The sequence below is a fragment of the Camarhynchus parvulus genome, chromosome 15 (genome assembly GCF_901933205.1).
Source record: "Camarhynchus parvulus chromosome 15, STF_HiC, whole genome shotgun sequence".
Taxonomy (NCBI): Eukaryota; Metazoa; Chordata; class Aves; order Passeriformes; family Thraupidae; genus Camarhynchus; species Camarhynchus parvulus.
The window spans coordinates 12,424,771-12,451,951 of NC_044585.1; the positions used below are offsets into that span (position 1 = coordinate 12,424,771).

General features: G+C 45.4%; 1 protein-coding gene across 1 annotated transcript in view; it reads left to right on the forward strand.

Moving 5' to 3' along the window:
* The first annotated feature begins 2,398 nt into the window (after nt 1-2,398).
* The window catches only part of AACS (acetoacetyl-CoA synthetase), a 36,587-nt gene continuing 11,804 nt past the window's right edge, over nt 2,399-27,181 (forward strand). Inside the window, exons 1-10 of the mRNA XM_030958848.1 lie at nt 2,399-2,602; nt 5,682-5,785; nt 8,782-8,902; nt 10,702-10,815; nt 16,919-17,016; nt 20,602-20,716; nt 21,211-21,292; nt 21,398-21,545; nt 25,439-25,519; nt 26,522-26,646. Coding sequence (XP_030814708.1) covers nt 2,485-2,602; nt 5,682-5,785; nt 8,782-8,902; nt 10,702-10,815; nt 16,919-17,016; nt 20,602-20,716; nt 21,211-21,292; nt 21,398-21,545; nt 25,439-25,519; nt 26,522-26,646 — 1,106 coding nt within the window. The 5' untranslated portion in view covers nt 2,399-2,484. The remainder of the gene's footprint in view (nt 2,603-5,681; nt 5,786-8,781; nt 8,903-10,701; nt 10,816-16,918; nt 17,017-20,601; nt 20,717-21,210; nt 21,293-21,397; nt 21,546-25,438; nt 25,520-26,521; nt 26,647-27,181) is intronic.

A 27,181-nucleotide genomic window follows, 5' to 3' on the forward strand; every position in this document is an offset into this window, starting at 1 on the left:
AGCGCTCCTCTGATTGGGCACACCTCCCCCTGATCCGGCCGCTCATTGGTCGGCAGGGAGAGGCGCTTGAGAAACCTCTGCGCTGATTGGTCCTGGCTGGCGTCGGCTCTTCCCCCGTCGGGCCAGCCGCAAGGAGAGCGCGCTCTGGGCTGATGTGGGGCCAGGCGCGCCGCAGCCAATCAGGAGCGGCGGCGTGCGGGCCGCGGTGCGCCGCGCGGGATCCGTCCGCAGCGCGGGCCCGCCCGGCCCTGAGGGGCGCGGCGGCGGCGGGCGGGGCGCGGAGTCACGGCATGGCTGGGTGGGGAGCGCTGCTGCGGGCATCGGGGCTCGCCTGCCACCCAAACACCGCCTTGTCATCCAAACCAGAGCCTTCAGTGCCGTGTCAGACATGTCCTCAAGCACCGTGATTCCACCACCTCCCTGGGAAGTACAGTCCAGTATCTAAGTACTCTTTGTGGGAACAAATTCTTAATGTCCAAGCTAAACCTCTCTCCTGGTGCAGCTTAAGGCTCTGTGCTATCACTTGTTCCCTGGGAGCAGAGCCTGACCCCCCTGGCTGTCTCCCCCTGTCAGGAGCTGTGCAGAGCCACAAGGGCACCCGTGAGCCTCCTTTTCTCCAGGCTGAGCCCCTTCACAGCTCCCTCAGGAATTCTCCAGACCATTTCCAGCTCCCTCAGCCTCTCCTGGGGCTCCAGACCCTTCCCCAGCTCCGTTCCCTTCCCTGGACACGCTTTTAATGTCCTCCCTGACCGGAGAGACCCAGCCTTGGGCACAGGACCCGTGTGTGGCCTCACCAGAGCGCAGGGGTCAGTAGGCAGCCCCACACTCCTGAGGTGGGACCCCCTCAGTAAAAATGACAAATTACAGCTCTGTTTCCAGTCCCGACCAAGGAGCACTGCAGCCATAGAGGGCATCCAGCAGGTGTTTGCTGAGGTGTCATTCTCCACCTGTCCCACACCCAGCCCTAAGCTCGCCCCAGAGCAGGGCAGGCTGTTTGTTCATGGTTATAACATTCATCACTGGGGTGAAGGGTGCAGAGGGGCTGCCCGAGGGTCTGAGGCAAAACCCCCTGCCCCTTTTGGCTTGTGAAGTGTTTATGGCACTAACAGAGCGTTAACCTGTGTGGGTGCATCCACTGCTACACGACATGCAGGCAAACAATATAAGTTATTTCTTCCTCAGATTGCAGGAAGATGGATTCTCCAGGCGGTTTTGCCACCACTGTGGATCCCGAGGCCATTGAACCCTCTGGGACCTGGACACTGCAGCTGCTGTCCTGCCTTCTCCATTATCTCTGCGCTTGGCAGGTGTCCGGCCATGGATTTCACACTTCCACTGACCTCTGGGCGCTGCCAAGGCGAGGGAGGCACGTCGGGCAGATAACATGATCCCATTTCACCTCCCCGAGTCGCTCTGGGGAGAGTTATTTAAAAATACACCAGATTTAAGGTCTGTCTCGAGGCAAATAAAAATTGTGGATTGTTTAAATCACATTTCCACAGCCTTCAGATTTAATAAAGGAGTGGTATTCTGGTAGCACCAACATGTAAATGACATGTAGAGCAAGTATACAATCTACTACACATATTTTATTCTCATATGCAGTACGCCTGTGTAATTTCGCATCAAATTCCTATTTTTGAGGTTTCTGTGAATTAGAAGCAAAATCATGACCTTGAAAATAAGTTACATAAGCACTGTGAATCGTGGAGTCCTTTAGGTTCTAAAAGACCCTTAAAGATCACGAACTAGCAGTGAATCGCACATAAAGTGATTTATTACCACCAATTCCCGGCTGAAATCGGTTGATGCAAAATCTCGATGGTCACCAGCAAAGTGCACATTTAGAAAGCAGAGCAGCAATATTAAGTTTTAATCCAAGGCGCAAGCTGTGCAGGCTGGGAGCGTTACACAAGCGCAGCCGGGATGGCGAGGCCACGGAGAAACGCGTTTCTTGCCTCAATTTTGGCTCAAAGACATTTGTTGTACTTCTTCAGGCCTCCTTGGGGAAAAAATAATTAATCAGAGCGGCGGTGGGTTTGCGGCGATGCGACGAGGAGCGCAGAGCGATGGTTCCTCCTGGGGCCGTCTGGTGACCTTTAGAGGTGACGGGCACCGCGCGGCGGCTCTCGGCTGTCCGGGCGGCCGCTCCCCATTCATCCCGCACCGCCCGCTCCTCCCGGTGCCCCCGCGCTGCCCGGGCCGTCCCTGCCGCCCCTGCCCGCCCATCCCGCTGTCCCCCTGTCCTCCTGTCCCCCTGTCCCCGCTGTCCCCACCGCCCCTCGGCGGGCGGGGCGGGGCGCACCGGCCCGCACTTTTCTCCGCGGCGGAAGGTTACGGAGTGATGCGATCGGCGACTCCTTTAAAGGGTGCGCCCGGAGGAGGGGCCGCAGTCAGCGCCGGGGCGCGGTAAGAGGGGTGCGGTTCGGGCTGTGAGGGTGCCTGCGAGACAGACGGTGCTCGCCTCGCTCCACTGCCGCCGCCATGTCCCGGGAGCCCGAAATCATGGAGTCGCAGGTGATGTGGGAGCCCGACACGAAGCGCAACACCCACATGGACCGGTTCCGCGCCGCCGTGGCTAGCAGCTGTGGGCTCCGCCTGGGTGAGCGCTGGGCGGGGGCGGGCGGGTGCTTCCCGGGGCCGTGCTCGGGCTGTGGGGGCCGGCAGGCGCTGCCGCCCCGGGATGGCCTCACCGTGAGGCCCATCCGTGTGCCGCTCCGGTCTCGGTCCCCGTGGGCACCCCCACAGAGCTGCGGGAGGGATGCTCCGCTTGAACCGCAGCCGGAGGCCTCCGGGGCAGCATCCGCTGGAGTGCAGGTATGTACGGATGGGAAAGGTAAACAGCCTTATCTGTGCCTGCTGCTGCGGCTGGATGGCGGCCCGGGCAGCGCTGCCTGCGGAGCCGCCTGGTGTGCGAGCAGCTCTGGGGCCGGCAGCGGCACCGGAGTCACTTTGTGTTTTAAAGGGATGTGGGAAGGCGGGATCACTGTCGCCATGGCTGAGGTGAGTGTGAGCCTTAGTGTGATCCTTCAGCAGCAGATGCGTGTGAGAGTGCAGTTATGGTCATTTCAGTATGGAGAGTATGTGTCTTATAATAGTCAGGTATACTGGGAGGTGAATGGTGGATAGGGAGGTGAATGGCGATGCACAAGCTTGTTCAGTGGTGGGAGTTGCTGTGCATCTTGAACGGCCATCCCTGCTTTGTGCTTGTTCAGAAATACCTGTGTGGTTCTTCGACTTGGAAACAACCTGTTGCCTCTGAAATGAGGTCTGCTTTGGGCAGGGCTTTGATGTCCAGAGGTGTTTCCATCTCAGAGTGTTGTTTTTTCCATAACTGCTGGCTGTAGGTTTCCGTGTCTCTGGGCTCTCAGGAGTCAGTGGTGCTGGCTCTGGGGGCTCAGCTACATCATGGGCTGGGTCATCTTCAGTGCATGTGGAAGTCAAGCCCTTCAGTTCTGACTAGTTAGTTTTATATCATTCTCTCTAGGTATTTGGGGCCTATGTAAGTTTCTTGTGTAGCTTTCCTGTAATCATTTGTCTGATGGAGGGTGAAAGGAGTAGTTTTGGCAAGTGGACTGGAAGTCTGTCAGTCTAGTATAGTGTCAGTGGTGTGAGCAGGCACGTTCTGGAGTGGGAGCAGTGTCAATAGTGCTTCTGGCAGTTCATGCCTAGGAAACACTTCCTTCCCTTCATTACTGTGTGGGTAAGCCAGGTCATTATTTTGGTTGTGGTGATTTCCCATTGGAATCCAGGTGTGTAGTGTCTTAACCCTCCTGCTGGATGGGAAGCAAGTTATTCCAGGGTTTTAGGCAGCTCCTGAGTGGAATGATGTAACTGGTGCGTGGACAGTCAAGAGCAAATGTAGTTTCAGATGGGCTGCCTGTGTTTATGGCTGAAACAACCAGAACTCTTGCCATCCCACTTGGAAGTGGCTTTCTCTATTGGTAGGTGGATTCCTGTGTATATTTAGAAACCTTTGTCAGCTTCCATTAGGCTTGCAGTGGTGCTCATTGGTATGAGTGCTATTCACAACAAAGAATGGACGCTCTCCAGCATTAAGATGTGGACTCTGAGGTGATCTGAGGGCAATGTAGTCCCTTAGACAATGGCTCTGCTGGGCCCTGGAAATGCAGTAACAAAATGCAGTCACAAAAATCAGTTTGATTGCTGAGTAACAGGCCTGTGCCCTGAAGGACTTGCATGCTGAAGCTTATTTGGAACAAACTGTATAGACAAACCAGAACAAGCTCTTTGTGCTGTAAGAAACCAAATTAGTAGTGAGCTGTAGCTTCTTGGATGTCTCAAATGATTTGGAGCAGGTGGTACAATTGGGTTTTGAAGGAGGAGATGGAAATTTGAATTCTTCTTGTGTCAAGTCTTATCTCTGTGCAGCTGAAGTGTGGAGTAGAGGAGTGATGAGTAACTTTGGGGTGTAAAAAGGGTGTGTAGAGGCTGGGATTTGGGCAATGTGTGGATAAAATCTGCATTACATAGAAGAGCCTTTGTCTTGTCTATCAATAATACCATGGGGATAATCTCACTTTGGTGGAAAGGATTGATGTGGGAATTAGATGTGGAAAGGACAGTCTGTGGGGAAACAGTTAAGCAGTGGCTAAGTGTGAGGAGCAGTGCAGAGATGGTTTTGAATATGTTTCTTTTGAAAAGCTGTAAGATGTTCTCCTTCTAGAAAAGGTATTGCAAAGATGACTTTTGCAGCAATTGGCTGGTTAACAGGCTGAAAAACCAGAGATAATTGGTGAAAATGCTCTTGAGTGGTTTAGCTGAAAGCATCACGTAGGGAACAGTTGGCAGAGGAGGAAACTTACTGTCACTGATGGCAGAAACATTTAATTGGTTGCTGGCACAGCTTCAGACATTGTGGACATGATGAGGGAATGTCACTTCCAAGCTTGCAGTGAGAATTGGCTTCAGTTATTCATACCTAGAACTGCTTTACACTAATTTTCAGCATTCAGTTTGAATTGTGGGGTTTGCTATGCATGCTTCAGGGTACTTCAGGTGTCTCACTGTCAGGTAAGACTTCAGCTGCTTATTTGCATGCTTTTAATGACAGGCCATGGTGTTAGTGTCTAGCTAGTAAACATCTTGTTTGACTTCATCCATGCTGTTTCAGCATGAAAAGGAGAGCTCATATTCACTGAAAATCAGCCGTGCTTCCTGTGACAGTGATGTTGATGGCACAGTTGGATAAAGAGTGCCTCTAATCTCTGTGTCCCTGAGCTATCAGAGCCCTTTGGCCCCAGACTGGGACCTTAGAGCAAATGTCCCTTGTCAGGAAGCCTTGTTTATCTCTTGCTGTGTGAAAGTGTCCTGTTGATAGATAGGAAGTGTCAACAGGCAGGACTTGTTTAATCTTCAGTTGCACCGATGGGAGGGCAGTGTGCAGGTATTGCAGGCAGTTATAAGAAAAGCTCATTGTCTCTGTGGTGGCAAATGGCTCATAGCAGTCAGCTGAGGTGCTGCCATCTGTTCAGGTGTCCAGGCAGACCCTGTTGGTTCTGTAGTCACTTGCTTTGAGCAGAAGTGATCCCCTCTGGGGTCAGATTTATCTTCCTAATTGTTTTAGCCACAGATTTTCTTTATCTGGGGTTTCCCTAGCTGTAGTTTGTGTAGATCCCTGTGATTCTCTCATAATGCTGACACATATCTATTGCTTCCAGCCAACTATGATGAATTATACCAGTGGTCAGTGGAGTCCTACGCAGACTTCTGGGCAGAATTCTGGAAGTTCAGTAACATCATCTGCTCTCGCCTCTACGACGAGGTAAGTTCAGTGCTTATCTTGCAGCAAGTGCAACACAGAGGGGAAATAAACTGATGTTACAATCAGCCTTTTGACCTCTTCTTAGAACTCTGGGAAGTGATACAAGGAATCGGCCTAGTTCTGGATTTCCTGGTGTGGTGGATGGTGCTGTTCTGTTGCTGGCACACTTTAGGGCAGTGAAACCCTCGAGTTTTGTTGTCCTAAGCAGTTCTGCTGTAGTGTTCTTGTGCTCTTGCACACCTTGTCATTCCTGGCTGCTCATGGGGAGTCTGCCAGTGCACTGCCTTCTGCCTTAGGGAACATCATCCTGGTTTTGTACATGCTGGCATTCTGTCAAGTCCATGTTTGCCTTCCCTGAGTCAGCTTACCTGATAAGCACAAGTGTTGCACTCTGGCTTTGTAGAACTGGTTATGGAAGCTCTGCAGTCAGGTGCAGGCTTGAAATATCTCTGAGGAAATGGTGGTGGTTGAACACAGGCACGGGTGGAACACCAGGCAGTGCCACAGAGTTCCTGTGGAAGAAAGGTGACTCTGCAGATCTTGCCAGTGGAACCCTGGCATAGTCCTGGTGTAGGATATCAACATCTCCCTGTGCTTTTCCATCTGAGGGAGGTGTTGGGTTAATTACTAGAACAGCTTGATGCAGTGGAACCTTCCTGGGGTTTAGTAGGGAGGACTGGACTGTCTTAATGCCTGGAGTCCATCTGTTGCAGAGCCCTCAGTAATGGCAGTCCTGCAGAGGGGACTGGCAAGCTTCTTTTGACTTTTCCTGTTTTACTGATTTCTCTACTGATAAGGTAGATCAAGTGGTTCTTCCTGCCGTGGCACTGTGTGCTCAGGTGTCTCATTTAAATGACCCACCCTTCAGAAGAGAGAATGCAGCAAGAGTGTGAGAGCTGGCCTGCTTTGAGGTGTGTGGTCTGAGCCCTATCAACACTTAAACTTTACACTTTCTGTAGATGTTAACTCAAACTCTGGGAACTGTCAGAGTAGCTGAGCTGGTCTTTGGTACCTAGAAGGATGAAAAATTTGATTTCAAGTCTTGCAGCTTGATCCTGGCTGTCTGCTAGAAGTGAACATTGTTTTGAGGGGATGAAATTTTTTAATGAAACAGAGTTGACTCTTTTGTTCCCAAGCAGTGAAACAGCTTCTACTTCCACAGGTCATTGTAAGAAAAACAGTAAAACCTTGTGTACACAGAGTAAAAGCAGCCAGGATTTTATTTAATCCTGGTAAAGGTTCTAAGTGTGGGATGTAGATGTGCTGGTGTTGCTCTGTGGCAGTTGACATCTGTGCCACCTGTGACTCGAACAGAGGAATTCAGTGTGCAGAGCTGTGCTGGCAGGGCAGCACTGGTGCTGCAATGTCACTTCCAGGCAGCTGCTTGTGAATGAGGGATGTGTCTGAAGGAGCAGCCCCTGACAGCTGTTGGTGCTATGGTGAGGGAGGGATCAGGTTGTTCATCTCACAAAGCACCAAAGACTGAGCTGAACTGGGAGTCACAGGTGTTACCTGGGGAGGAAATACTGGGGTGTGACTCCAGCTCCTTGTGCTAGTGCAGCTCTTAGAAACTCTGTGAAGGGTTGTTTCCACTTCAGAAAAAACACTTATTTTGGATCTTGTCCTGGAAAATGTTGAAAACATTCTGCTCACTTTTCTTCAAGCTGAGGAAGTCAGAAATGAGTCAGTTTTAAGAGCAGCTTCTAATTGCTGCAGTAATGTGTGTTAGTATAAAAATCATTTGTGCAGCCTGAGTTGATATAGATGTTATAACTCAGTTCTTGCCAATTGTTAGGAGCAAAGAAATCTGAGCTCCCTTTTTTAGGAAATACATTTGAAATTAAATAATGCAATAGTGCACTTCAACATGAGTTTTAACTTAAAAGTTAATTTTAAGATTGCCTCCAGTAATACATACACTGCTCCCAAAGCATAAAACCTTTGGGTTTTCTGGAGTGGGATGTGTTTTGGGGCTTGCTTGGCTTTCAGAAGAGCCTTTCACTTGGTCTGAAGGAATACTGTTCCTGTAATGTATGTGCAATCCATGAGAGAGAACCTGAGGGTATAAACTGAAGCTTTCAAAAACACAGCTGTAAAATAAAGTTTCTATTTAAAGATTTCCAAAGAAATGTGCTGCTGAGCAGCTGAATCACTAAGCAGAGGGATATTTTGGGAAGAATTTAGACCTTGGGCTAATGCTGAGGGGCTCTTTACCTATCAGTGATATTAAAGTTAGTCTTACCTGTAACTTATGAAGGGGTTTAATACTTTGAGGCTTATTTAGTTCAGGGTGGGGGAAGTTATTTCAGCTGACTATATTTTTGGTTATTTTTCACTGCATTTTTCAATTCCTTGCATGTCTTAGTCCTAAATGGGGAGTTACTTAATACAGGTTTATCAGGTTGTTGGATCCCGTTAATCCTCAAAAATTGAGACCTTGAATAAAAAGCTGGAACTCCCCAGTTACATTTGACTGTCTCTTCAATGAATTATTTTGAATTACCATTGTGTGAGCTCCTGCTGTTGGTGTCTGTGCCCTGTGACTGGTGGTGGGGCAGGGTGGATGCTCACACCCCCCAAAGAGGGAGCTGGCCTGGATGGCCTGGCACAGTTCAGATGTGCTGTAGCTCAGTTGGGTTCCCAGAGGCAAAGCCCCAGTGTCCCTGAGGTCTGTGTGCATCTCCTGCTCTGGGTGTAGTCACAATGGTTTGTTTTACTTGTGTATTAAAGGCTGGTCCAAAGGTAGAGCTGTCAGCAGGGAACTTTCCCTGGTTTTGTTGTAATGACGTGTTTGCATGTGACAGTTGACAAATAATTAAACTTTCCAAGCCTCTGATTACAGGATCAGTGTCTGTTTGCCATCTGTGAGCTGGGAGAAGTGATTCTTGCCCAACAGGGTCTGCAAAGAGCTTGGAGCTGCTGAGCTGACTTCTGTACAATGCTGTGAAAAAGCAGTTTTATTGGAGCTGCCAGGAATGATGGTGTGTTCCTTTCAGGTGGTGGATACATCCAAAAGCATCGCAGAGATCCCCGAGTGGTTCAAGGGCAGCCGCCTCAACTATGCAGAGAATCTCCTGAAGCACAAGGACAATGACAAGATTGCACTGTATGCAGCAAGTAAGGAACATCAATGCCTTGTATTTCTCTGCTGCTCACAGGGCTAGGCCTGATGAAACAGCTCTGATGAAACGTGGAAATAAACTGGTTTGGATGAGGAGAGAAAAAAGGGTGGTAAAGTCAGTGACACTGCGCAGTCTGTGATACAGCTCTGCAAAAAAAACCCCAGGAAAACATGATCTGGGAATATAGATCAGGAAAATCCTGTCCAAGCTAAATGAAGTTTTATTAGAATGTGCTCAGCTGCATTAAGGTAGTGGAGGTCATGCTGTGTTCAACATCACTCAGTATTTGAAGTATTATTTCACATTTGTCATAATTGCTTGGTTTGACATGTGGTTATTGTCCTGTAGGTCTTTTTGTTAGGAAGTCATGAGGTGGATCAGAAACTGCTTTGTCACATAATCACAGGTGGTGACAGCAAAAGGAGCAAAACTATTTCCTAGTTGATCATTGTATGAATGCTGGAATGAGCAGTTGGCTCCTCTGTGGTGAGCAGACTTCAACCTGCATCTCTTTTGTGACCTTCTGCTGTGTTTAATCTTCTTAAGACTTCTAAAGTCAGAGTATTTCTTGGTAGCTCCCTGCTGCTAGGTCAGAGTGGTGGTTGGGGGGCCTGGCTCAGGTTTGTGTTCACTGGGGGTGGTTCTGTGGGAGCTCTGTGGATGGCACAGGGCATAGGAGTGTAAATGTAACTTTTCTAAACAGTTTCACTTGTCCCTGGCTCCCATGGTGAGTCTTTTTTGTGATTCTCTTCTCCTGGAGCTTTAATCATGGAGCAGGATCAGTGTCTCATTTCTTGTTGCTCTGTGGGAACCCAGGCTCTGCTGGCAGTCCCTGCTCAGTTTATGAACCACATGGAACAGGGACTTGGGCTGTTCTGCATCATGACCTGCTCCCTTGCTCTGTGCAAGTCCAGATTTACTGCTGTGAAGGTCTGAGAAGGCAAAAGAGTGAAAAATGCCATTCCCTGCTTAAGGCAATGAGCTGAGAGCAGCTATTCTGAAAGGAGCAGGGTGTGCAGCTCACCTTTTCAGGGCCATCCTTGGTGTGTGTGTGTTCTTCATGGCAAGTGCTGGCTGGTGGAAGTAGGACAGGCCACACATTTGCAGCAGTCACACTGAGGAGGTGCAGGGAGGGACTTCAAGGTGACAGATTTTTGCTTTCATAACATTTAGGTTGGTTTGTTTTAGTTTCACGAGTGATTTATTAAGGGCTTATGTAACACCTGACATTCAGTACAATAGGGAAAACACCCTGCAGATCCTTTCAGAGGGGAGCTGAGTCCAATTTAGTTTGTTTGCTTTGTGCTATGTTGGCACAGGCAGATGTTCCAAAAGCACATCGAAAGTCAGGCCTGGATGTGCATGATTTTCTAGCCACTGGCTTGCTGTAGTAAAACCTGAATTTGTGCTGCTTCCTAGACCTGATGAGAAAACTGGGCAAAAAGGGAAAATGAGGTTCTTAGCATGTTGGAAATTAGCCTTGGAAAGTGCAATGTATTTACCATGAATCTCCTTGAGAGCACACCTTTCTCCAGTGAATAGTTTGTGTTTCTGCAGAGGTGTTTATCTTTAGAAATGCCCTCATACCTACTGAACAAATACCACTGATTAATACTTGATTCCCATTGAAAAGAAGAGGTTTTGCTGCAGCATAAGGGCACCTTCATAAGCAAAATTATAAATATTAGTGGAAGCTGTTTTCTTAGAATTGCTTTCTGGTAGGATTGGTTGCTTGTATAGACTCATGTTGCATTGCCTGATTTCTGAGTGATTGCTTTACTTTTCTTTCCTCAGGGGAAGGCAAAGAAGAAATCCTCAAAGTTACTTTTGAAGAACTGAGACAAGCTGTAGCTTTGTATGCTGCAGCCATGAGGAAGATGGGAGTAAAAGTAGGAGACAGAGTTGTGGGTGAGTAATTTTTTAAGGGACAGGAGGTGGAATTTTTTTTGAAATGTGCAAGTGAGTAGTGAGAGTTACAGAAACTTGCCTGTGAAATAGTGTTTCACAGAAAATTTCAATAAACATTGTGAAGAAAAGGCTCTTGTGCTGCTGTATTTACATGTGTAGGAAATGCATTTCTAGAGGGAAGGAACCTGGATTAGCCTGTGGGTTCTCTAGCACTGAAGGGAGGAGGAAAATGCTTCATTCACCACGGTCTGCTCCAGAAGCACTCTGTGGAAGCAGGGGAGGTGGAAGCTGTGCCTGTGGCTGAGCCCTGAGTCACAGGGTCTGGCAGATTGATGTGGGGGCAGTCAGGGAAATGCTGGTCCAAGGTTGTTTGTCCTGGTGCCACTGGCAGTTCCTGACCCTGTGGCCCCAGGTGACCCAGTGCTCAGGGAGCTGCAGGTCTGGAGAGCTTGTCCTGCCCCCAGAGTGGGGACAGTGAGCAGCTGCTGGGCAAGAGCTCCTCAAGTCACCAGTGCAGAGATGAGTTAAACCCTGTGATCCTTTCAGCAGCTCTCCACATCTTCTGCAGCAATGTTTCCTGTCAAGAGACTGTCATGTGTGTTTTTCTGTATAAAAAGGCTTTTGTCCTGTGAACAGCTTGTCCAGTGTGCAGTCCAGGCTTGGAAAGGAGTTACATTGATTTCTAAATTGCTGGGTTTGATCTCCCAGCTGAGCTGCTTCACCTCTATTTTGTGTGCTCTGATACTCTTTAATTTGTCAGTGTAGTGTAAGTCAGAACTGCAATATCCTTGAAGCTCCTTGGCTCCTACCTGGCAGTTGTGCTGTTTGTGTCATTGTGCTGCTGGAATCCCATGTTCTTTGAGCAACACTTGGCCATTATCCTAAAGTGTGTGTAAATTCTTACATGATGCAAACCCACAGTGATGAAACTGTTGATTTGTTTTCTGCATGCTGCAGACTTGAACATATGTTTTGAAAACTAAATTTTAAACCCACAACTATGACCTGGAAATGTAAATCTACTCAGTAGAAATTATTTCTTTCATATGGTTTGAGTATGCTCTGGAACTGGAAACATGAAATTATCACAGCTGGTGGCTTGGTTTTTAACATGGAATTAGAGCTAAATCCTTAATTAGAAGAGAAGTTGAGAAGCTTTGTCTGAATGAAGATGGAGATGCTTGAATTTTACCTCAATTTTCAACTTTAATGCTGTCATAGCTGTTCATTTCTGACCATTTCTTCAGCAGCAGCAGGGAAAATGTACTCTGCAGCTGGAGAACATGTGATCTTGAAATATTGCTGTAGCCTGTGCTGCTAATAATGCTATTAAAATTTTACTAACAGTTCCTTTTAGTTAATGACTGTTGTGTTTAGCACTGCAGGCTGGCTGATTTTTGAATTTTTGTTTTGGTGGCTGGCTTACCTCGCATTTAAATTAAAAAGCATAGTTGATATATTTTTCAAGTATTAATAAAGTCACTTTAGATACTTTTATGAGGGTTTCAGTTGCTTTCCTATGCTTCTCTGCTATGCCAGGGGATATTGGCAGTACCTGGAAGAGCTCAAGTGTAACATTTCAGTCAGAGGCTGAAGCTTCCCAAACTGAGTTGGGCAAGAGACATTAAGTGTTGGGTGGGGAATCTGGAGTCCTACACCCCTTGTAGTATCAAAAATCAGCTGTCCAGAACATGCCAGAATGCACAGGGATGTAATTTGTCCCAGAATTTAGAGCAGATGACAGAGGGGAAAGCAATTCTTGCTGTTTCATAATAGTAACACAGGGCATGCTTGTGCTGCTTCTGGAAAATCAGGTTTTAAATGGAAAGGAGATACTCTATGAGCTTCATTACAGCTGCCTAACATGCAGTCAGCCTGTCAGGTTCTGACACCCTTTGTTGACACTTTCTCTTAAAATCTGAGCTGTTAGAATTACACATGACTCTTACGGTTGTTTTCCTGTGAGTTTCATCTCCACGCTTTGCTGCCTCTAAGACAAGGCTGCTTTAACTTCTCATTACACTTAACATCCCCCCTGGTTTGTTCAGTGCAATTTGTGGTTGCATCATGACAGTAATAGCGTGTTGGAGCTGGAGGTGGGTGAGTGTGGGTGGACAGGCACTGGTGTCAGCACTTTTTTTCAGCTTCATTTCATTCCAGTCTTCCCTTTCCTTCACTGAGAGCACTTAACAGTGAACATAATTGAGGCAGATGTGTTGTGAAATATATTTCTTCCTCTGAAGATGTCTTGCAGTGCTGTCAGTGATGCTTGAACAGTTGGAAGAGGCATGGAATACCTACTGCAAGCTCCCAGATCACATGGGAGGTGCTCCTGGTCTCCCAGTGGCCCCCTGGCAAATGACAATGACTAAAATAGAATAAAACACAACTGGGAGGATGTTTCTCCTCTCTGGATTGCTTCTACTCTATCCCTGTAGCCAGCTTTGCTCTGTTACAAGTCAGCAGTTGGAAACAATCTGATCTTCCCCGCACAAAAACATCCTCAACAAATATCAATGAATTCATTGTCTAAAGCTGCTATTTTATCTATAGCAACTGCATTAGCCCTGCTGCTTACGTGGGTTTTAAAGCTAGCTTTGTAAGGAGATTACAGGGTGCTAATGGTTTCAGGCCACTGTAATGTTGGGCAGGGTGGCCACTTGCAAGTCCTGCAGGAGCAGGAAACGCTGGAAAGGGAAAATAGGAGTCTGGTCTCTGAATTCTGTTCAGCTTGAGAGCTGGTGTAGTTCAGTAGTAGAAGACATTGAGAAGATACTTTAGTGGTTGCTCCCTGTTTTCCTTCTTTCTGGTGTACTCTTTCAAGGCTCAGACAAAACCTTTTATGCAGGGTCCCAGTTCAAGTGTTGATTTCTTTTTTTTCATCCATGCACAAAACTGGATGTTTGGGTGCCTGTTTTTCTGAAAGGAAACCTTTATTAAGCTTCATGAAGGCATTAGGTGATTGCAGGGAATGTGTTCTCAGCACTCTGAGAAATCAGACTTTTGCCATAGTTTTCAGCATAATTATATTCCAATTTTTGGATTACAGTTTTTACCTATTCTCTTGGTAAGGTGCTGCAGTGTAAGTGAAGACATGTAAGTGTAATCTTGGTGTGTGCTAGATTAAGCAAATAACAACTGACAGAAAATGCTGAGGCACTAAGTCCTGAGCAGATCAGGCTGTAATTGCCTCTTAAAAAAATCCAGACAGTGTTTTTCAAGGGCTGCTTGTCCTCCTTAGAGATTTCACAGGTTTTATGTCAGGTAAAGCTTTCATTTCTCTGTTTTTATGGAGACTATACATTTTTCTAAGTCAGGAGGAGTGCTGCTCCTCTTGTGTGTGATACTCTGATATTCCTGCTTGATGAGTTCCCAGCTCCTGAGTTTTGAGCCCTTTATTCAGTTGCTTTCTAGTTCACCCAAAGGAGGAAGATCCTTTTCTTTAGTTTCCACCTTCTTATCACCTTCAAGAAAGGGGTAAGGAAAGATTCAGAGGTAGAGAAATACTTCTGCAGCCTTCCCCATGCTGACAAATCCTAGTTTTGATCCTTAATTGAAATATATCAAGGAAAATGGAGGCCCTAGTTAAATATATGAGCAAACATGATAAATATTTAAATCAGCAGTACCATTATTCCTCTATAATACAGAGCTTTTGCACAGTTGGTCACTGCTCTGATGCTAATCCAGATGAAGAAGTTGCCTTTTTCATCCTCGTTGTCTGCAACATTCCTGTTTCTTCAATTTTAGACCCTGAGGGGTGTGCTGGGATCTCCAGGGGCACAGACTAATGCAGGGAGCTTTCTATGCATGGAGTAGTTGTGATCAGCTGGAGGATCTCAGATGTGGCAGGAAGAAAAAATTAACTTTACTTCTAAATGAGAATCTAGTTTTAATCTGAAAGACTGGCAGGAGAAGTAGTTTGTGTCATTTAGAAGTGGTTTGTGTTATTTAGGTGTTGTGAGAAAAGGAGCATGAGTTCTTGCTCTGCTGTGTTTGGAGCATCTCCAGCCAGAACAGACCCATATTTTTATCTGTGGTGGAGTTGGGATAAATCTGTGAGATCCCAGAGAGCAGCAAGGCTCTGGGATCAGGTGAAGGCACAGAAATGCAGAGTCAGTTGCGGAGCATGGTTTGTACCTTTGGGCACTTCTGGCTGGCATCCTCCAAAGCTCAACCACACTCAAAGCCAGCTGACAGATGAAAGCAATGATTTCATTGTCTGGCTCACAGTAATCAGCAGAGAGCTGTGATCTTGCCTTGAGGGCTTTTGTGTGGAGAGGTGAGAAGGAGAATTGCTTAGAACAGAACTGAAGCTTGTGGCAAAGTAACAACTGCTCCAAAGCACAGGGAGAGATCTCTGTTTTCCTTGCCCTCTGGCCTCCTGATGAGCCCATCCAAGAAATGCTCAGTGGAAATATTTGGCATCAATTAAAGAACTCCTTTCGTCACACCAAATGACATTTGGTCTGTTTTGGTTCATATATTTCAAATTATTTAGGGAGGAATATTTGTCTTACAAGAGAAATCATTGAGATTTTGGGATACTGTGCCTTGTATAAACCTTGACCCCAAGGGGAAAATAGCAAAATAAATAATGCTTTTATGGGCATGAGCTTTTGCTGCACTTTATGTGCTTAAGAACTTCACTGAACAAACCACTATAAGCTGTAGGCAGTTCTAGGGAGCAATTTATACCTTAGCATGGCATGAAGCTTTTATTCACAGTTGTGTGTGTTCTAGAAATTGTTGGGCTTAAGTCATAATGCTGTTTTAAAAGTTGCTGCTCCCAAAAGCACAGCAGCTCTCAGTAACTGCAGTGGCACTGCTGGTTTAAGAAACTGATTTCACTGATTTTTCAATGAGGAAGAATCTCAGTTTAAGACTTAAAGTTCACTTTGTAAAAAGTTGAAAAAGGATGGATTTTTTTTTCAAGCAGTGTAGAAAAACCTCACAAAAATCCATCTTGGTACTCTCCTAACTATAATATTAACATAGCAGAAATTGCTGTGAAGATCTGAGTTCCTGTCCTGAAATGTGCATCCATAAATATCATTCTTTGAGAAGTTTACACTGCTGAGTGTTTGCTGTCTGTAGATCTTTGTGGTGCACCTGCAGCCCAAGATCTCAGTGCCCACCCGTGCTGTGAACAGGTTGGAAAGCTTTTTTAATGCTTTCAAATGTAGAACTCTAATTAGATGTCAGAGTACTGCAATTAGGCCCATCCTGTGCTTTTTTCAAAGTACTTGGACATCTTTTTGGTTGCTTAAGAAAGGTGATCTGAAACTCCAGGTCTTTGATCCACCTCAGTGTAGTTTGTGAATTCCAGTTGCACTTTTCCATTTGTGGGCTGGATTCTGAGCAGTGCAGTCAGACTCAGGCACCCAGCCCCTTCTGGAGAGTTGCTCAAATTGAGCTCACTGAAACTAAAATCTGACTTTCTTGACATTAATTTATTCTGTATGCCGTGATAAATTGAATTTAAATCTTGAAATCTTGCTGCAAGCTAATGAGAGAAACCTGAAGAGCCACATTTGTGTGGGAATGTTCCAGGGCTTGTCCCACTCTGTTACTCCCTTGTCAGCTGAGACACTGGTTTTGCTTGTTTGTGTTTAAGATTCTGGCAGTGTCTACCAGCCAACATTTAGCTTTGTGAAGCTGAATCTCTGCTCTTGAGCTATTTATAATCTTTCCTTGCAGATACTGATTCTTTTTCTGATGGCTGTTCCTGCAGTCTTGTTCTATGCCCTGCATGCTGCTGTGTTCTTAGTCTCTGTGTACCATAATCAATGCACTAATTTTCTCTCCCAGTTACTCTTTTCCCTGTGCTGCCCTCTTATCCTGAAAGGCTTATTAATTAAGCAGGAATATTTGTAAATTGGGAGTAATATTGTAGATAAAAACCTTGATACAAATAGTTCTATAAATGAATTTATTACTAATTCCTTGTGTAACTGATTTGGCTTCAAGGTACGACATTGATTGTGTGGAAAACTTCAAAAGGTGCTTCAGTCTAGGATTTTGTATTTTTAAAACCTGTTCACTGTATATATTATATATATTTTTAGTGTTGTTCCATCTCTAACCATTCACTCTGCCCTAGGTTACTTGCCCAACAGCATCCACGCAGTGGAAGCAATGCTGGCAGCTGCGAGCATTGGTGCCATCTGGAGCTCCACCTCCCCAGACTTTGGCATTAACGTGAGTAGCTCAGTGCCTGTGCAGAGCAGCCCTTGCTGAGCCCCAGACCGAGTGAGGGTGATGAGTTAGGTGGCTTCTGTCCCTTCAGCCTTGCTGCCACCTCGTGGCACAGCCCAGCACTCCGCAGCTTTTCCTGCTGCTGTCATGTCACTGCTGATCTGCAGCTGGGGGATTTGAGAGGCTTTAGCTGCTCCCTGTTGGGATATCTTCACATGCACTCCATGGTCTTGGTGAGCTTTTATCATATTAAATGTGCAAGTGAGCAGCAGTGCAGTCTGAGCTTGGCTCTTCTTCCCAAACCCTGCCCCAGGCTTAGCCTCACTCCAATTTCCACACTCCAATTTCTTTGCCCAAGTAGCCCCATCCTTTGCCTCCTGTCAGGGTGAACTCAGCACCACCCTGGTGGGTCTGTTCCCCAAGGCTTTATTTTGCCAACAGTGAGGAATTTCATACTAATATCACTAACCTGATTAACTCTTTTCAGTGTAGAAATAAATGCTCTGTGTGAAATTAACATCCAAACAGGTGTGCCCTGGAAACTTTGGGGATGTATTCTGCTTAGTTTGGGAAGTTGTTAGCACACACCAACAATGGATCCAAACTTCTAAGAGGGGGTGTTAAACTTTTCTTCTGTCTAAAAGTTTTTTATGTATAAAAAATGTAGTGGTTTTGAATTGCACAGTGCAGAGGACAATGTTTTTTAGATAAACCCCTCAATTTCAGTGTTTAACCCCGGTGTCTGGGAGATGTGTGGAATAATCGTTCCTGGATTAGCACTAGAGGGCAGCAGCATTCCATGTTCTTACACTTGGGGGTGTATCATTGGGAAAAAATGATTAAAAAAATCATTACAGCATGTAATGATCAATCCGTTCTACAAATATTTTCTGCTTGCTCAGAAAATGATGGTATGGAGTATTTTGTGCAATGTGATTCGATCTCTTATCTGGGGGAAGATTGCTCACTTTACTTGCATTACCAAGGGCTGTATGTTTTCTGGCCTTGTTGGTGTGCTGTTGTTTTCAGTGCCCAGCTTTTAGTTTTTTGTGATAGGTTTTTAATGGAACTTGGCCTTGGAGCTGCAGTGCCATCAATATCATTTATTTTCCTTTGGCAGCGTGTGTTGGCATGAATTCAAATGCTAAAATCATGAAGGAGATCAGCAGAGGCCCTCAGAGACATTGGCTTCCACCCTGAGCAAAAGCTATTCCTCTTTCTGTGAAGTTGCATCAGTCCTGTTAATGTACACCAAGATTTTTGTGCTTGGGGGAATAGTGCAGCATTTTCTACATCTGAAGTCCAATTGTGTGTATGTGTTTTGTGAAGCTCAGAAATGTCACTCCTCAGAGCTGCCTACACACTGCAGGCTCTGAATGCCATCCCTCCAAAGGCTTCAAGCCTTGAGGAAGTTGCTGTCAGAGCACCACTGAGCTGCCTCCCACGCACCTCACCACTCTTGGCAGCTGCTGCTTCATCTCTCTGCTCTCTGTTACCCATTCCCATAAATTAATGGCAAAGTGCTGGCCCGGGCATGAGAAATGGTTGGATTTGTAAGTTCATGAAGAAGCTCTGCTCCCAGAACTGGCTGAGGAGCCTTTGGTGAGCTCAGTGCATCTCCATTTGTGGGGCCCTGCACAATTTTTTGGACTGAACTGGAATAGAATGAGCCATGTCTGCTACACCTGAGCTTTTTGTGGAAGGAATTCCTTGCTGAGCCATCTGGTTGGATTGGAGTTGCAGTGTAGCAATTACGTGTTCCATCTGTTTGTGTTGCCTTTGTGTCAGAGCAGGCTGCCCTGTGGGATTTGGTGCTGCCAGTGCTAATGAATCTGACTGGGTGTGTTAGCAGGTTTGGTAGGACCCTGAGAGCTGCAGCCATCTCTCTTCTGATTCACACTTCTCTTCAGATTTGATTCTTCTCTTTAGAGTACCCTCAGTGCTCATTGGTTTTCATTTTTAAACATCAGGATGATGGAAATGGGATGTGTGTGCCCTGCACTCAGCATGGGGGTGTGCACACATGCACAAATGCACATAAGTGTGGCTGCTTGGTCTGTTCCTGGGAATGGAGCAAAGGAGGAGGCAGAGAATTTACCAAAGAAGCAGGAAATCTGGCTTCATACTCCCTTAGAGAATAACTGTAATGTATTAATTATAAATCTCCATTTCCGAGTTTGTTAGGTAACACACCAGGGGCTTCTTGAAAACTTCTTGTGTCACCAGAGCAGATTCTGGTGATTTTTTGTTTTAAAGTAATTGAGAAATTTGAATGTCAGTGCATTGTCACTGTATTTTCTTATAATGTGCACAAGGAAAAGGAAATACATGTTTGATAGGGGGGAAAGCTGTTAAGTGACATTCTCAGCTAATACATTTATATTTAGCCATATCCCTTACCTGTGGTTCCCTGTAGCATGGAGGAATTGTCAGGACAGAGCTCCTGCCCTTTTGCAGCAGATTTTTTTTGCAATGCTGAGCAGCCCAGCTTGGAAAGGAGTTTAACAGAGATGAGTTGATCGTGATGTTTTTGCTTTCATCTTCAGATTTGGTAATAATTTGTTTCTCATTTTGGCTGCAATGTAGAAGGCAAAATAGAAAACAGAAAAATAAAGAATGCTTGGAGGAATAAGCAGATGACTCAAGTCTGATTTCTGCAACATGATTTAGGAGATTGTTCTTGAAGACTTAGCTGACAATTTTACAGTATTGTGTAATCTTGTACTTCTTAATGCTTCAAGTAATGGAGCTAGAGAGGTTTGAACATCAGTGTGCTGAGAGCTTTTATTGAAAGGATTTGCTTCTTGCTGTTGAATACAAAAAGATCCATTTCTGGTAGGCTGCTGCATGCAGTGTACATGGAAAACAGTAAATGCCAGAAGGGTTTTAATCTCAAATGGGATGATAGCTGTGGTAAATTACTGAACACTGTGTAAGCTGGAGGAGACACCTGAAAACTTAGCATTTGAATGTGTTGTGCTGCAGAGATACTAAAGGAGCTGTGGTATCTTTTGTTGGTGGTCTGTGTGTGTTCAACATCAATTTATTTTGCTAAAAACCAGTGATGAGGTTTCCTTTGTTAAAGGTGGCAGAACAAAGCTGCCAGTTCATGTGGGGGCCCCTCTCCCCAGGATGGTGTTTGTCCCCCAGCCCTGGTGCTCTGTCAGAGCAGCTGGGGGCACGTGGGGCTCCTCCTGCACCTTCAGGAGTCCTGGGCACCTTCATGGGCACCAGGTGCCCAGTTCTGCTCACATCACAGCTCCTTCTCTCTACATGAGTCTAATCTGACCTGCAAGGTGATTTTTTAGCTGTTTAGGACTTCGTGAACTTGGCCCTTCCCTAAGTGATCCATGGGGGTTTTATCATTGGTTGATTTGGTTGGGGGTCATGAAATGGATTGTTACAAACCTGTTGTGCTTCAGAGATCTTGTGTGAGTGAAGGACAAGCAGGCAGTCTTTCAACAACTCTCCTGTTAATTTTTGTCCTTATTCCTTGCTTGTTTTGAAATTTGCATTTAGCTCCCACTGAAGTTTCCTACTGTAGCAGTTAATTTCATTTTTTTAACACATTTTTCTCTTTATCCCTAGGGTGTACTGGACAGATTTTCCCAAATTCAGCCTAAGCTCATCTTCTCTGTTGAAGCTGTTATATACAATGGCAAAGAGCACAACCACTTGGAAAAGCTGCTGAGGGTGGTAAAAGGTATTTCACTGCATCCCACCTGCTCTGTGCTTCTGTGAGCACTCAGAGCCTGCCCTGCCACTGCTTGTTGCTGTCCTTCCTTCTTTACAGGGTCACAGTGGCCACTGAGGCTTTCAGAACAGATTTGGGTAAAAGCTGAATGGTCTTTTCTGTAATTTTAACAGTCTTCTGCTTGCTTAACTTTAATAGATCATCAGAAATTAGCCAGCAGTGGGAGCAGGGGCTGATGATGGTGTTTTTAAGCTCCAGCAAAGTACTGCTGAAGATAAATGGGGAGGTATTACAGCACTAAGGCTTGCAGCTTTACACATAAAAGGCTGGCAGCATTGAGGAAATTACATCTTGGGTAACAATTCAGTCCTCTGGGGTTTCAATACCCAGTGCATCAGAATTACTTCTGTTACTTGGTACATTACACTGTATGATTCAATCAGGCAGAACAGACCTTTGCTTATGTAACTGAATGTAGGAAACAATTTTCTTCCTTCTTCCAGGGCTTCCAGACCTAAAGAAAGTGGTGGTGATTCCATATGTATCCTCAAGAGAAACCATAGATATTTCTAAGATTCCAAACAGGTAATGGGAGCACTGCTGGGTACAGAGGTGATCTTACACATGGGCTGGGGTAATGCTTTCAGAAAGTTTTGAGATGTTCCTTTTTTTCCCCTTCTTCTTATGCAGTGTCTTTTTAGAAGACTTCCTTGCCACTGGGAAAGGAGACCAGGCTCCCCAGCTGGAGTTTGAGCAGCTGCCTTTCAGCCATCCTCTCTTTATCATGTATTCCTCAGGCACCACAGGGGCACCAAAATGCATGGTTCACTCAGCAGGGGTATGTCCTCCCTCCTGGGGCTGCACTGGCTGTGCTTTACTGCTTGGCTTACATTTTGCCTTTAACAGCATCACTCTGAGATGTATTTTAAGGAAGAATTGATTGCTGATGGCTTTTCAGTAACTTGGCAGTGAAGCTTTTTATTTGTTAGTGGTTATTTGAAAGCAAGTGTGGGTTGGTAAGGATAGTAAATACTTTGGTTTAGAGATCAGTGTGGAGACCTTTCAGATTCCAGGTGTTTCCTGAGAGCAGGTGTCATTCACAAAAGCACCAGCAGAAGTGGCCTGACTGACATTTGAAGAAGAAAAGTCAAAGAACTTGAATTGGGTGTTTGCAACTGATTTTTGGATATGGTTAGCTTGAGGCCCATAGGGAGCTTGCAGTTTTTATTATCTGGATCATTTTTTACCTTGAACATTGCTTCATGTTTATCAGTTTAGAGTATGTCATCCTCATCAGTCCTTTAAGGAAGGAAGGCAGAGAGTTGGAATCTCCTTGAGTGTAGGTTTTGCATTGCATGGAAACTGCTTGAGGCAATATCTTGTGGCTAAAGATAATATCTGATATTGGTGCCAGAATGACCCTTGCTCAGGTGCTTTCCACTTGCTGTTGATGTTCCAAAGCTCTAAAAATAGAGGAAGTGACTGCAGCAGTGCTGAAACTTTAATTCTGCTATAGTCCTTAATAGAAGGCAGGTTTTTCCCATTTAGGGCAGGCAGGATGTGTGTAAATGGAACTGCACAGCTTTTAGCCAGTCCCTCATCTCTACTCTTTGCTTTGCCAGTCAGGGTGAGCATCCTGGAGGGCTGGGTGGCCTGAGGGCAGGATCCTTTGATGCTGTGCCCCCAGTGTGGGTGTTCTTGCCTCTCTTTGATGGCAGGGACTGGAGGATTTGCCCCCAGACAAATCCCCTGCTGCCTGTAAACACTCTGCTTTGTGTTATCAATCAGCAGGAGATCATAGCAGGCAGTACCAAGTGGTCCCTTTGGGACACAAATCCAGTGTTTGGGAAGAAGAAACAAGGTGGGTTTTGAAGCTTGACAGCTGTTTTGAAGCTGTGCTGGCTTTAGACTGGGTAAATACTTGCAGAGGTGGATTAGCAAAAACAGGACGGGTGTTTTGTTCAGTGATGGGTGATAAACAGTAGAGGTGAAAAATAGCTGTAGATCAGAAAACAAGAATTTTCTCTTGCAAAGTTCTTTCTTTTCCCATGTTACCTGTTAGCTTGCCCTGAATCATGACTCTGTTCTCCAGCTGAATCATGTGCAGAGCTACCTTAGAGTTTAGGTCCAGACTACTCATCCTTGCTGAGTGGATGGATGAGTCAGATCTATTGTTTGTGATGATTCTGTTTCCACTGAGCAGCTCTGTAGTTGTGGTGCAGAATGATTTTTTTATATTTTTTTTTGTGGTGCTAGCACCTCTGGCTGTACAGCAAATTGTTGCATTAGGGACCTCAGTGTTTGAATAGGGCCTACACAAACTCCATGCAAATAAATTCTTAGATGTCTTTTACACACTTCATTGGTTTTGTCTGTTTGTTCTAGGCCTAATCTTGTTTCCACTGGAATTAATAGGATGATTTGCATTGATTTGATTTTTAGAAAAAGCAGAATTAGCCTACTGTCTTTGTTTTATTTTCCAGCTTTAGTTTAAACCAAATGTGTTTCTGGTAGTGAAAACAGCAAGAAGAGATGACATTTTGGTGAAGACATTTCAATTATTGCTTATTTATAGTATGCTCCAATGCTGGTTTGTTACTGTACTGACTTTAGATGCCAGCAGGCAGCTTGCTTTAAATTCACAACCCAGTTTATCTAATTCTGCAGTAAGTTCCTGGTCTGTTATTTTGCTACACGGTGAAATGACATCCATAAGTAAAGAAAATGAAGCCAGGGCATGGGAGATGATATAAAAAATGGTGGCTCAGAGGAGCAGGCTTTCTTTTTGATCCTGGAAGCAAAGCTGTGTGGTTTTGACCAGTTGGGTGTGCTGCAGAACGATGTTAGTAATTGTTATTCTTTAGCCCTAAAAACATTGATGGTTCTTCTTGCCTCATTCCTACCAGGCCCCTTTGCAGTTATTCCCTGCTTCCAGCTATCTAAGGAGAGAATTATGAGCTAAAATCCTCTTCAGTTCACATCTGTCCATCTCAAGGACTTGCAAGGCTTGTGTTTAAAGCTGTGCAGTGCTGCAGATCCCTGTGCAGCTGCAGGCAGATCCCTCAGGGGCTGTTTGCTGCCCAGAGCCCAGCCCAGGAGCTGCCCAGCCCTGCCCTGCTGGGGCCCTGCACAGCTGGGCTCACACTCCAGATGTTCAGCACTTCACCAGCCTGGCCTGGCCCCAGGAGGAGCAGCACACCAGGGGGTTTTATCAGCTGCCAGATCTGCTGTGAAGTGATAAATGCTCGGGGTTGTAAAAGTCCTATAAATAAATGAATCCTATAAATTAACTCCAGAGAGCGTTTTGGGCTGTGAGTTTAGAGCAGCTCTGCCTTCTCCCACAGTGCTTTTGTCTCCAGCCTGAGAGGTACCAGGTTTTGCAGGGCAGTTGTTCATAGCCTATACCTAAAACCATTCTCAAAAATCCCCTTTTGGTTCCAAGCTGTGAAGTAGCAAAAACTAAATGAAGGAAAAAGAAAACCAGTATTTATCTGAATTGAATATAACTTTTAATTTTGATATTTTGTGTGGCTCTCTCAGAATCTCCTGCAGGAACAACGAGCTTTCCTTTATAAATGCAGTAATTATGTAAACACCTGCAATTCTTTTGGCAGCCTTACCAATTCAGTTCGACACAGTGTTTCCAAATCCCGATTTTCGAGTGGTTTTCAGCTGTAGGAGATGGCAGCTGTAGCTAGATGGCAGCGTTGTGACAGCTGAGGGTGCTCAGACAGCAGTAGGTGAATTCAGACCTGCTTCCTTTGAGCAGTGAAGTGAAAATAAGATTTACTCCTTTATTTTTATTTAATGTTTTCTGCTTTTTCTCCCGAAGCATGTGCCAGTTTTATGACTCTCCTTTTTCATTTTGAATGTTTATCTGTAATCTGTTTTCTTTCAGTGTAAATCTTGTTTCATGCTTATGAGGCTCTTAATAGTTTCACTATGCCTCCTTGCATAAATGCAAAAAACATTTTTTATTTTAACGTTGGCTACATTAATTTGTCACTGCAGTGAAGTGACTTAATGAAGTAGTCTGTAAATTTATTTATCCTAGCAAGTTGTGCTTTAATGATGATCAGGGAAGTGGTTTAGCAGCATTTCCAACAAAAGGAAATAATACGTTTCAGGAGATTATTAATATTGATGCTCTGAGCAGTGAGACATTTCACATTCCTAGTCACTCCAGTGTTTACAAGAGATCTGTGCTGTCAGGTCTTTTGTCTCCTAGATGTTAATAGATAAGATAATTTGGACACATGGTGCTAATGTTCAGCATCTGCTGCACTTTATGGCAGCTCTCAGTCCTTCACTCCTCCCATTGCCCAAATTCACTGAAAATGAAACTGTCAAAGGGCTTCTCTTGCAAAGCCTGGCTGCTGAAAGCCTGCTGTTAAAATTAGGGTCTGCATGGAGCACTCTGCAACTGATGGCTGTGTGCAGTTGGAAGGGAAAGGAGTTGTTTATTCCATGGATTAAAAGTGATGTGCAGTGGGAATTGCTGAGGTCTAATGAGAGAGGCTGAAAAGTTATGTGAGAAAATGGAGAATGCAATTGCTGCTGCTGTTAGATAGGCCCTGGGATTTAATTCAGTTGCAGTTGAGGGGAATGCTTGCTTTAATCCTGGAGTACATCCTGCAAGCTATTGACTGTTAGTGTTTTTTAAGTCTTAATGTGCTGTCAGAGTTTTGCTTTTTCATTGATGTGATCTTGTATTTTCCTTTCTTTTTGCAGGGTACCCTCATTCAGCACCTGAAGGAGCACATTCTTCATGGCAACATGAGCAGCAGTGATGTGATTATGTACTACACAACGGCAAGTGGGGCTTAAGGCATTTTTAGAAACACTGTAACATCTTTTTCCTGTAAAGATGGGACAACTTGTCATACAAATCCACAAGTACACTTCTTTGTGTGTGAGATTTTTTTACTGCAAAGGATTGTCCCGTCTGAGTTTATTAAAAAAAATCAGATGAAATAGTAAAATGCAGCAGGGACCTTTCTGATGAAAGGTCAAACCCATGTTAAATGTTTCTGACCTAACTGCTGAGGAAAATGGATTGATTTTTAGTCTCTTAGGTTTATTGATCAAGCTGCCTCATCAATATCACCTGCAAATCAGATTCCACCTTCCTGCAGGGCTAGGTCATACTCAAGATGAGAATTTGTCTCTGTTCTGTTTGTGAGGAGGGAAGCTGCCCAGCTCCAAGCTCGATAAAGGAAAGGGGGTAAACCTCACCTGTGGAGTTCAGTTATGTGGTGGGGGGCTTCTTTCTAATGCTGTGATCAAGAAAAATGATTGCTAAGCCTTGTGTGACTGTAGCAGTTTGAGAAGGCTGATGTGTTTCCTCATGAGTTCCCCTGTGAACTTTAACATGACTAGTCAGCTTGCAGTGTCTCCATGGAGGGATCATGGTAATTGCCTTGTCTCTGCCTTGTCCTGGCTCTGCTGTAAAGCTGTGTGTGCTGGGAGCCATGGAATCCCCAGCTCATTAGGTGTTTGTAGGGATCACTTGGATCAGCATCCATCAGAACATGCAGCTGGGGCAGCCTGGGACAGGTGAGAGGATGAGCAGAGCTTCAGCCTATGCTGATAGGATCTGACAAAATCACTGCTGTGGGTTTAACAGGAGAAATTCAGGCAGGGGGAGTGGAGGGGAAGGTGGCACCTCTTGCATGAGGGCAGGGATCGAGCTTGGGTCCAGCTTCTGCCAAGATCTGCATCCTTGTGGAGCTGGCTGCAGCTCCTGTGCCAGCTGACAGCGCTGCTGGGGCTGCAGGCAGGCACCAGCTCATGGAGCTTTCTTCTCTCCTCCAGACTGGCTGGATGATGTGGAATTGGCTGGTGTCTGCACTTGCTACGGGAGCTTCAGTGGTGCTGTATGATGGATCTCCTCTGGTTCCTTCCCCAAATGTGCTCTGGGACCTGACTGACAGACTAGGGTATGTATCCAGGGTTAAATACGGGCTGGTGGCACTGTCACACTGTCACCCTGGCCCAAGCAGCCTCCCTGAAGGTGCTGCTCCCTCGGGCAGGAGCTCGTGCACAGCATGACACAGTTTATCTTTTGGCTCAGCCCTGAGTGGAACTGCTTTTAAAAATTTGTACTAAAACATTTTCTGAGAGAGGAGGAGAGACAAAGAGCTGATTGTTTCAAATTGGAGTCAGGTATTAGAATTCCAGGCAAACAAAGACTTTTGGTTCAATAGTTTTCAAGAGCAGCCTTTTCAAAAGGCAGTAATTGGGAGCAATCTGAAGAGTAATTTCTCAGCACACTCAGAACTTGGTAAATAAGAACTCGTTTTTTCAAGCAGCTCAACCTAAGATTTTAATATAGAACTTTGACTTAAAGACATAAATTGACTGGAAAGGCTCAGCAGGGCTGCTTATATTTTCATATTTTGCTTTTTAACCTATAATGCCTAATTCATACTGATAAGCTGTTCAGTAATTGTTTTATGCCATTTTTTGTGCCTG